At 38.8% G+C, this 11,457-nt stretch overlaps 1 protein-coding gene across 2 annotated transcripts in view; it reads right to left on the reverse strand.

Annotated features, from left to right (window-relative positions):
* Positions 1–1,253: 1,253 nt before the first annotated feature.
* Positions 1,254–11,457, reverse strand: part of tgfbr3 (transforming growth factor, beta receptor III) — a 78,488-nt gene continuing 68,284 nt past the window's right edge. Inside the window, exons 15-17 of one of the 2 annotated variants that reach the window (XM_034881507.1) lie at positions 10,219–10,269; positions 9,774–9,881; positions 1,254–5,373 (exon numbers count right to left, since the gene is read on the reverse strand). In XM_034881507.1, the coding sequence (XP_034737398.1) occupies positions 5,255–5,373; positions 9,774–9,881; positions 10,219–10,269 (278 nt within the window). In that variant the 3' untranslated portion in view covers positions 1,254–5,254. The remainder of the gene's footprint in view (positions 5,374–9,773; positions 9,882–10,218; positions 10,270–11,457) is intronic. The other variant, XM_034881508.1, reaches the window with a different exon arrangement.

The following is an 11,457-nucleotide window of genomic DNA, read 5'->3' on the forward strand; positions in this document are numbered from 1 at the left end:
CTAAATTAGTCCAGCATCCCCAGTGTGAGTGTTTGGCATCCTGTCAGCTAAAAGACAATAACCAAAAGCTCTTTTTAATTTGATCCTGTATTTACGATGCACTATTGTCTGGAGCACATGCAATCAGTGACTGAATGGATTAGCTGCAGAGTGTAAACGCCAAACAACAAAGTGTTCCAGGTACCCAAAGGGAAAAGCTGGAAATAAAAATAATGACATCACATTATGGCTCGATGAGACTAGTTTGAAAATTCAATATTAGTCATCACTTGGACAAGAGCGTTGCAGCATGGGGATGCTTCAGTGTGGGAAAAGAGATAGACGTGACATCACAGAGGCCTTACAGGGGTCATGTGGACCAGTCAAGCCAAACCTGAGCAGGCATAAGCAGAGGCTGCTTTGCCATTCACCCTTGGCCTCTCTCTCTTGTACGTAATCACGCTTACCCCACAGGTATGCTCAGTGGCGAGGCTAGAAGGGGGGCACTGAAATATATTTCGCCCCCACCTAGTGCTTCTCCCCCCCACCCTCAAATCCATTGGGCTAGAGTGTTGTCAATTTGACAATTGTGAATTCCATTGGATCAGAGCTTTGTCACTTGGCTGCCTGTTCTGTCAGTTTTACCAGCCCTTGTCACATGTCACATGACACACATGATGACTATTTCCATTTTGATACCATTGAACTAGCACTGGAATAGTTTTTTTTTTTTTAAAGAGGCAGACAAAGCCTATATAAAATGTGTCTTGAATTTGTATTTGTATACAGATTTGGTTTAAAATTAAAACAAGATATAATGCAATAATAATGATGAATGTTTTATTTATCAGAATTATATTATGTTTTATCCTATCCAATATTTCCTTTATTTCTAAAGAAATGTAGGAAAATATAGTCCTCCCCTTGATTGATTATTGGCACCTCCCCCTTTTGACACCCCACTTTAAAAAAAATCCTGGAATGCCCCCGGGCACGCTGCTTACGGCCCTCTCCAAGCTCTAATCAAAAACAAAGCGAATGCTGTAGTGGAGAGGAGGTAAGGACTCAAGAATTGCACTCATCTCAGCGGCCTCCCCCCATCAGTCCACACGGTCTGTATCATGTTATGAGCTCACCAGAGACGAGTAATGACTTCACCGCAACAGAGCCAAGCCTAACACATCATTATTACAGCTCATTGTTCTAAACCAAGTCTCCACACTGTATCCTCACACGTTTGGCCCTCAAATGGTAGAGAAATCATCAAACAACACTTTTTTACATTATTATAGAATTCTTTATTTGACATAATGGGTATACAGATATCATGCATATTTACAGCATATAGAAAGTTTCAAAAACCAAAGGAAAAAATAATGGCTTACCAAAGTTTTACACATTTACAACACCCAAAAAGGCATCTTGGCATCATGGGAAAGGTCAACACGGGAAAGCTTAACTCTTCATTTTTTGCATTGAGATTGACAAATAAATGCGAAACTGCAATAAAACCATGCAGCGGCCCCAAATCATCCAACTGCAGAATAGTCTATAAGCATTTTAACTTTTCTTGGGTTCAAATTTAGGCACAGAAAACACTCACAACCACGCACAACATCACACACGTAGAACACAAATCACACATTCTTACACAAATATGAGGTAGTCAAATGGTTAAAAAAAATACAATCAATAACTAATGCTATGGATTTGGGCTGCAATTACAGCTGTTCAGCATTACCTTTAATTCATACAGTGAAAGTATGTTTTAGTACTATAACAATGTTACTCATTTTATCTGATTCAGCATCATAATTTGTTTTTGATAGCATATTATCTGTATATGACGCTGTCATGAGTGGCAGGAGGGGTGGAGCTATTTCCCAGCATGCACTGGAACAAAAGGCAAGGAATAATGTTGGATATTTGAACAGCAACTCTCGTGAATTTCATGGTTAGGTTGAGTGAAATATTCCCAAATTATCTCAAATATGAAGATTAGATCCAGAACATAACTTGAGGCTCATCCACTTAACAGCGTGACACGAGGGGGGTGGAGGAGATAATTACACATGGGAAAAAGATTTGCCGCAGTCGATAAGAGAAATCTCAAAACTAAAAAGCTTTAATCCCACAATGGCCACTTATTATAGGCTGCGGCACATTTCCACGCTGCAAAAACATGGATCTTTCACTATCCTGCACACAGTGGAATACAGTGTACACGTGCAATAATACTGCTTGTTAGCAACAACAGTGCACTACATATCACTGTTGTATATTTACTGTCCAACTAGGCTTTGACATTGACACATTTGACAACAGGCCTGATGAAAAAACAAGTTCTATTGTGGCACTGAAACCAAGTGGTTCTATTACTTAAAGTATATGAAAATACACTTTATTATATATATTTCTCAAGTGTTATTAAAAACTTTCCAGGAACAAAAAAACGGATTGCTGGATTTTCTCCGCCCGGCATTCTAACATAATACATACACACCTAATATACTGTACATTTCATTTTGGTTTAACTGTGGCCGTCTTTAGCCTTGGTTTAATTTGTTTTGATTATTTAAAGGGGATTTGTGTCATTCTTGTAACAGCAGAAGGGCCGAAACAAGTCTGTGGAGCGGATTTTGTTGTGACAATGCAACAACTGAGGAGGGACATTGAGTTTGTGTGGTATGTCCTCCATCATTTACTAAAACCATGTTAAAATCTAGTTTAATATTTATTGCTACAGCTTTTCTTGAATGTTGTAATGTTTGTATTGAAGAAGATTTCATTTTGAAGATTCTTTCTTTTCTTCATATGAAACATATTTTTTAGTAAATACATTATCGATACAAAATAGTAATCAGATGATGACAAACTATAATAAGGTTTGAAAAGCATGTATATATCATATTCATTACAAACTCATCACGTTTTATGACACATTCACAACAATTGAACATTTCAAATGTAAATGAACATGATGTCAGTACAGTGTCAAAGTCTCTTAACATTGACGACTGTACCTTTTCAAATGTAAGGTGTTTAAGTAAAAAAAGAAAAAACATTTTGTATTATCAACATGAATAATGCCTTTTCATCAGTGAAAGTGTCATAAAACATGTCATGAAGCTTTTAAGAATGAAACTGAAAAATACCCCCTCAAAGGCGTGTTATGTATGAGCACATACACAATTCACAGTAATTACACACATACGTAAAAGACAATAAATTTCTCTTGGTAAATATATTCCAAAATATAATTTTATACACAAATATATATTTAGACTCTGTTCCCTCTGTAGAAAGCTTTACACATGTTTACATAAGAAGAGAAAAAAAATAATAACATACATTCTATTTTCCTTGTTATGGTAAATCGGTAAAGGGAAAGTTCCCTTCACTGATTCAAAGGGCCCAGTTATTCCCACACACTGATAAAAAAAACACATACACGTTAAACGAGGGCACTACAGCAAACATTCATACTATTCTGAGACGGTGGGGTATAGTTGTGGTGTTGCAGTTAAAAAAAAATGAAAAAAGGAAAATATATGGCCATTCCAATTAGCTACAGTCAAGAATAACACACACAAAATAAATCCATAAACTGGACACTGTTGGCTTTATATTATAACAAAATCTACTCCTCCTCTGGCTCTGCCTGATAAGAGGGCAATTAGCTGAGTTTGTTAAGGAACATTTAATTGATAATCAATGAGTGAATTGGCAGAACAATAATTGCTGGTTACGCTATTAATGAAGGAAAATTTATTATAAAATTATTTTTTTAATCATTATTAAAAAGAAGCAGCCCTAGTGAAAAGGAGTAAACGGTAGGACCCAAGCTACATCAGTTATACTAAGCCATGATTTTGAATTGATGTCTTTAGATCATACTCTAAGTTTATCCTGTCTTTCTGTGATTCTTATTACATGAACTTGCATCTCACACTGATAAATCATGTCTAATCCAGAAGTACAAGAACATCATTTGCACACTGCCTGCCTCAAAACATTTTGGAGTATTTACAATATTCACAAACATGTACAGGTCTTAAAAGAATAATTTGACATTTTGGTAAATATGCTTATTCACTTAATTTTTCAGAGTGAAAAAGGAACATTGAAGCCACTCTGATGTCTGTACCTTGAGTATGGAGCTGGGGGTACTGTAGGAGGCAATTAGCCTAGCTTAGCAGAAAAACTAGAAGCAGGGAGAAAGAGTTAGCTCACAATAGTAGGTATTTCTTTCTGCAACCGTAGCAACTTTTTTTTAACAGCAGTCTTTGTGCTAAGCTAGGCTATTTGCCTCCTGCATCAAGCTCAGTACTGAGAGAGGTATCAGTCTTCTCATCTAATGTTTGCATTATGTGCAAAAAAAAACATTTCCCAAAATATTGAACTATTCCATTAACAATGACTGGTAAAGGGAACCCATAATGCCCCTGGGAATTTGGATAACATCAATAAAATTGAGACTCGAACCTCCATCTAGTCAAATGAATTACTATAACTACAGAACGCACTGGTTTTACAAACCTGTGTTTATAATTCCATTATGAGGGAAGAACGAGTACATTATAAAACGGGGCATTTTATCAAACATGTGTTTCACATTTTCTTTCACATTTTCTGGCATTTACTTTTCTGTCTACATTCATAACCTACACTGCCATTGTGTCTCTCTGTGTCAAGATGGCAACTTCCGTTCATACTGCACTTTTGTTCGCATGTTTATAATAGTTGCTTTACTCCTTTGCCACCTTCAGGGTTGCACGTTGTAAGGCAACATGTTACAGTCCAGCCATTAACATCCCACTTACTAATACTGACTTGCCTGCAGCCTGGTTGCTTTTCTTGCAGTTGGAGCACACCTTTTTGTTACAAACAGCCTAAATATCCCCATGTAAGGTCAAAGCAAACTACTGGGTTGTTGTCACAAAAAAGCAGCATTTGGATTGAGAAAACTCACATTAGTTTTTTGAAATAAAAATTAGGTGATGCCGCCAAGCTGGGTCTCACTACTATTCAGACCAGTAACACCAGGATAGTATATTTGCCTGGACGCACTTGAAGTGGTACAAAAGGAATTTACACAAGGACCAAAAGTGTTACTGTGTTGTTCTTTTTTGAAATCATACTTTTTTCCCCTTCCTATCACATCAACAACATTAATTCCTTTCATGGAAGGAGATGAACAAACCGGTCCCTGTGAACCATCGGGTCCGTCCGGGGCCATGGCAGGGCTTGGTGTCCCGCTGGGTTGCGCCCTGGGCTACGCCGTGCTGCTGCTGGAGCAGGGCGTGCTTTGTGTGCTACCGATACTGTGGGCCGCGCTGCTGTTTTCTGAGGCCGGCTGGGACTTCTGGACCTGCTGTGTGACAGCTGTCTCACCTAGACAGAAAGAGAGAGCAGGAGATGGAGTGTAGAGGAGGGGAGGGGATTGGACCAAAGGGAAAAAAGGGAGAAAAAAATGATATGTATTACAGAAAGGCAGAGGTAGACAGGAACGTGACAAATCGGTTTGGTTAAAGCTAGAAATTGCACTCCTCTGAGATGCTGGAACCTCCATTGTTCCTCTGTGCTCTTACATTTTTAAAGAAAAGAAAGTACTTATTAATCTACTACTGTTTACTATGACTGTCACTACTTGACATAAACCTTACACTTTAAAGTTAAAAAAGGGTTCTTTATCACAATGTTTTTTGCAGAGCCTCGTGTGTAGATTCACACATTTGTACTCTCAAGTAAAACAAATCTAGTTTTAAATACAAAGAACTTGGCAATGTGCGAAGTAAGGCAAGACTAACTCTGGACTCCATCTGTGCTAACCTTTACCATCTTTAAGTATAATCTGCCACAGATTCACAAAGTGTTTTCAACTGCTGGGACTTAGGAAATTTCACCTCAGAGAGCCCAGAAACAACCAGTCGCATCCTATCTGGCAGATGACATTTTGAACAAAAAGAGAATAGACGGATTCATGTTCATGGAATTCCTTTCTTTAGTTATCTGGATTCAATTAGCCTGGCTTTAAAGCACAACAAATACAAGACAGGACCTTTTGACTGGAAATTAAACCACTGACTGACTGGTTTATTGTTCAATGTCTAAATAAGCATTTCATTGCATAGACTCTCTGAATCCCAACACTTCAAATGAATGGGCAAATAAAAGTGCACCCATTTGTTTACAAAAAATGTCTCTGACATACAATGAAAAGCTTTTGAAATTAAGCCAAATCTTTGTTTAATTTGAGTATATGGCACAATTATTGCTGCAGTCTTTTCCTTATTTGCTTCGTAGCTTTAATCCTCCCTAATAATGGAGAGAGTACACAATAAAATGTTCTCTCTTCAAGCAAAGGGCTTACAATCGACAGTTTGGTATGTACTTAAAGTTGTGTGTGTGTATGCACGAGTGCTTGCATACATGACAGGCATATGTGTCCATAGGCCATCTTGAATCCCTCTTTGGGGGCCCCCTTAGTTCTGCTAATGTTTACCAGAGCAGAGCTGCCAGCGGTCTTTCCCTCACAGGACCAAGAGCTCTACAAAACAAAGGGACTTGGATTCACCTCATCCGTCTCAGGAAACATGAATTCCCAAGTCCAATATTATCTTTCTAGATAGGGGAGATAAAGGCTGCTTTTATATTACAAAAACATAGTGTGAATGAAAACTCATCATGTAGCCTAGTTGCAAAAGATGTCCGACGCTTTGCCTTCGTCTTAAAGGTACAATATGTAACATGTCTGCATTAAAATATCAAAATTTGACTATACCTATGTTATATATTTTCTTCAGTTGTGTACTTACACTATCCCAAATGCTTCCAATAATGTTCAAACCCAGCAGCCTGCTACTATTATTAATGTACAGCAATCCGAACCCAGCAAGCACAAACTCCACTGCTGGGTGATAACAATGCTAAGGGCAGCAACAGAAAGTTTTTTGTTCCATCAGGAAAATCAGACCATATTGCCCCAGGCGTCCGAGTCTGGTTGACCGCGGGGTTGTGCTGAAATTCTGCCCCCTTAAGCATTAAGGGGGCAGAATTTCAGCATGTTAACATGCTGAACTAATTTTAGCATGTTAACACCCTCACATTGACAATGCTAAAATGGTTATATTTAACAAGAATAATATTTTTTCCATGTTTACCATCTTAGTTTAGCCTTTTAGCATGCTAACATTTGCTGTTTAGCACTAAACACTAAGTGTAGCTGAAGGTATTATCATAAGTTTTGCGTTGAATAAATTACCATTTTGATGTAATGATGGCACTAAATTAAAAGTGACATATGTGGAACATGAATGTATGCACCAAACGCATGGCAATCCGTCTAACAGCTCTCAAGGAATTTCAATCAAAACTAAAAAACTCCACCTCATGGTGGTGCTCAGGGAAAGGGCAGAAGAGTTTTTAAAACCCATTTTTTGGGTACCATGAATGCTGGGACAAAATTGAAACTCAAACCACCCAATAGTCAAGATATTTCAGTTTGAACCAAAGTAGAGGAACGACCAACTGACATTAGTCATAACCGTGCGTTCACACCGCCGCCGACTTGAGCTGCAAAGAAGCTCTGGCCGTCCTGCCAAGGACGCTTGTCAAAAAGTACGGGGAAGCTTTTTAACACTTTGGCCGCTGTGACGGGGCGGCGTTCTATGTTTGATCATGGGGGAAGCACACACAGCCACTGCACAGCCAACATACTGACACTAAAAAGCCTTCTATAAATTACATATATAAAGAAAGAATTTGTATTGTTAATTGTTCGCAGCTGTGTCAGTTAGCAGTTAGCTCGCTCGTTATATAATAAACGATAGGTAACCCAGCAACAGCAATTATGAGCTTGTCCTCAGAATATATGTTTTGATAGGAATGAAAGTTTATGTTCCTCTGGAATTAGCCAGCGCAAAGGACGTCTATATCCCGATTGGTTGCTGGTGTTAGCCGCTGCTGGCCGCTGAACTGCATCATAGCTCATTATCATAAAGTTGAAAAATGTTAACTTTCTGATTAATGCTCAACAAGCTCAAAACGCCCAAAACACGACGCAGACAGATTTTCCGCTTCTTGCAGCTGAGAGAATTCCTTTGAAAATGCATGACTGCTAGTGACTTTAGAAGCTCAAGTCGGTGGCGGTGTGAACGCACGGTAAGCATTGCTATAGAATGTGTGAATGGTCTGTCAAGATAGCCTATTATTGTGTAATGTGTAACGTGTATTGTGCAACATTATTTTCTGATCTTTCAGCATATGTTTGCATTCAGAGCAGATAATTTATGCAATTTCTCCCTATATGAAAATTATGAGTTATCATAATTGATTAGAACTTTTCATTTGTATGTTATTTCACAATTTGAGCAGAGGTGAAGAGCAGATCTCTTGGCAGACATGACTGCAACCCTGGCAGACTGCAGACCTACTGTGCATGCCAAGATAATGAGCAAAATGTCAAATCATATATATTATGGGTCATTTTTATACTTCTAATTGCCTTATATGGAATTAAACTGTAATGCTTACAATACCTCAAATATAATGGCAATTAGCATACGTAACTTAAAAAAAGTTTCTTTCTCAAGAGGCCAGGAAGATTGTTCTCAGACCCTGAGGGGATAGACCCAACTCTGTTTTCATGTCTCATCCCTCTGCACACTCGTTTAAAATAAGATCTTAACTGATATTTTTGGTGCTTGTTTTGGGGATCTACATTCTCGGGTTTGTATGGAACTGCCAATATTGCCATGTAAGGAAATTTCAGCCAAGACAACTTAACACGCCCAGCTAAGGCCCATATTAATAACATTAACAGGAACATGTTGTAAAAGTACTACTACTATCCTTGCACCTGTTTCTCTATATATGTTAACTTCTAACATCTTTGGAAAACCAGTCAATAAGGCACGTGTTTCTTTGTTACTCTAGGAAACCAATAAAACAGAAATAAAGTGGCCTTTTAAAAAGGAGCCAAAAACAATATTTTTGATAAAGATAAGGGCTTTAAAGTCTGACAGATGATCTTTTCTGCTACATTAACCCTGTTAAGGAAATACTTATGGATTTCACTAAGCATGACTGCAACAGTTCATATCAGTTCTGACAAGTGTCCGGATCTTTGCTACATTCAAAACAAAATTTCCTAATCCAGCCATGAACAACTGTCCAACTGTGAGCTTCTTCCAAACTGAAAACTGACATTGTTCTATTTTCTGAAAGCCCCAACTTCTAAATTCAAACACCTTGACAACATTTATGAAAGTTGCAAACATATTAGCCAGAGGCAACAGGCACGGCGGATCACCAGTAAAGCAGTCAGTCAATGAGAACAGGACAGCTCTATGCAACGGTAAACTCAGAGGGCTACTCGGAGCACACTTCCTTCCAGGGGTCAGCTGGGGTCAGCAGGCTGGGGATCATGGGGAAGGTCTTGGCATCTAATGGAGAGATTGTGTGTCTTTTCCTGTGAGGGCCGCTTAACCCAACAAGGGGAATTTCCAACTTGTCTCCAGCCATTGTACTGAGAATATTCGCTGACCACCCCACAGCTCCAAAAACATTCAAAGGCAGGAAAGAGAAGAGCCCTCGCTGCTGACCAACAGGATATATTTACAGTAGAGGAGTCAATCTGTTATTGTGAACAGGCCTCTGTTAGCAGTAGGATGTTTGGCATTCCCAGTGGCACATTTCTGGCACTCAGACACTCGGACATTCCTTTGCATCTTATCTTTTCATTAATGTAGAGAGGTGAGACGGGGCTGTGGAGCAGCAGGTAAAGGACCTACCTGTGTGTGAGTAGATAAACCACAGGGCTCCGGTCAACAGAGCCCCAATCACAAAGGCTGCAAAGGCGATTCCCACCACTGTTGGAGTGTCCAGCACGTACAGTGTATCTGGGAAAAAGAGCAGCACACGGTTCATGTTGGGATGACAAATTGGAAATATTTAAAAACCTAAACAAAAATGTATGGAGCCCCAAATTGTCAAATAAATAATGGATCAATAAACTGTGTAAATGAGCCAAACATTTGGTGAATAATACTTAATAACATTATACGAAAACTAATTTTACATTGTATTGGTTCATCATCATTAAGTTTACCATAGCTATTCATTTCATGTTGATATTTATTTAACATTTTTGGGTCTCTATATAATTTACACATATACTGTAGGCAGAGGAGTAAGACAGTGAGAATAATAAAGTATGAAACTTGTAAAATGACTTACTATCTTCAGAAGCATCCTGTGGGATTTCAGTTGATTTGTAAAGAGGAGTTACTGCAAATTAAATAAATAATGTAATTTTAATGAATGTTGACCATCATCTAAGTGATGTACATTATACAACATGAATTTTAATTATTTGAAAAGTGCCTGTCCCAGGCCAGAGCATCGGCAGATTACTGATATTGTCCTGTGTTGATAAGCAATTATCTGAGGAATGTGATACAGAAACCTGAAACAGGAAAATGCTGAAAGAGAGCAGTGATTCTGTAAGCTGACAGGGTCCTAAAGGATGAACCTAATGACTCCAACCAGTTTATTTTTAGCAATCTTTATAATGATGTCTTAACACACAATACAAAGACCCTTGTGTACGGGCAAACTCAAGAGGCGAGCCTGGGGTACGTCCAAAACTCCAGCACAATGGGTGCTATTCTTGGAAAGAACACCTTTGAGTTTTCATTTCGCATAATGGATGATGACAGGTCATGAGAGAGGTCTTTAATTTCAGAGGGGATGATGGCCAGAGGATGTCCTCGCTGCCACCCTCCACTCCCACCCTATTGCTCCAGTGTTATCTGGCCTCTGTGACTTGTTGTGTTAAGACTGCAGTGAGTTCTCAGTACCGCACACTAAACAGAGGCCAGCAAAAGACAGTGGTGTGTCATGTTGTCTTGTAAACTTGACTCAAAGATGATGTTTTATGTGGATAACTTTAATTGACTCTTGTGTAATGGCACTCATTGATATCAAGTTAAAAACTCAATGTACCTTTTCAAATAAAGCCTTGATGTCTTTAGGGAACAATACTCTGCCGGATGTCTGTCAGGTCTTGCCTTTTGCTCACTATTTTACCAGGACCAGACAGCCTCCCAGAAGATTAACTCTTGACTTGTGTTTGCAGCCAATGCCAGAGTTGGAATAGTTCTGTTATCTCTATGAACGTCATTTGTTTATGTAAGCTTGCTTGCTATGGAAGGAGAGAGCACCCCCGCGTAATGATTTGTTTTTGTTCAACTCTGACCTCTCTTGTGGAAAACAATGACGTTCCCTATGCAAGACACTTCACACTGGTCATCCGTACTTATAAAGCCGACTACAGTTGAACTTGATAGTTCAGAGCTTGTCAGTTCTATACGCTGGGTCCTTAAGGCCATCGGCACCACATACCATAGGGAGGACACAAAAAGGTATTCAGAAGGTTTTAAGGTGGTAAACCATAACAGATATCTATCACAGAAA

This window comes from Etheostoma cragini, chromosome 9, assembly GCF_013103735.1.
Source record: "Etheostoma cragini isolate CJK2018 chromosome 9, CSU_Ecrag_1.0, whole genome shotgun sequence".
NCBI lineage: Eukaryota > Metazoa > Chordata > Actinopteri > Perciformes > Percidae > Etheostoma > Etheostoma cragini.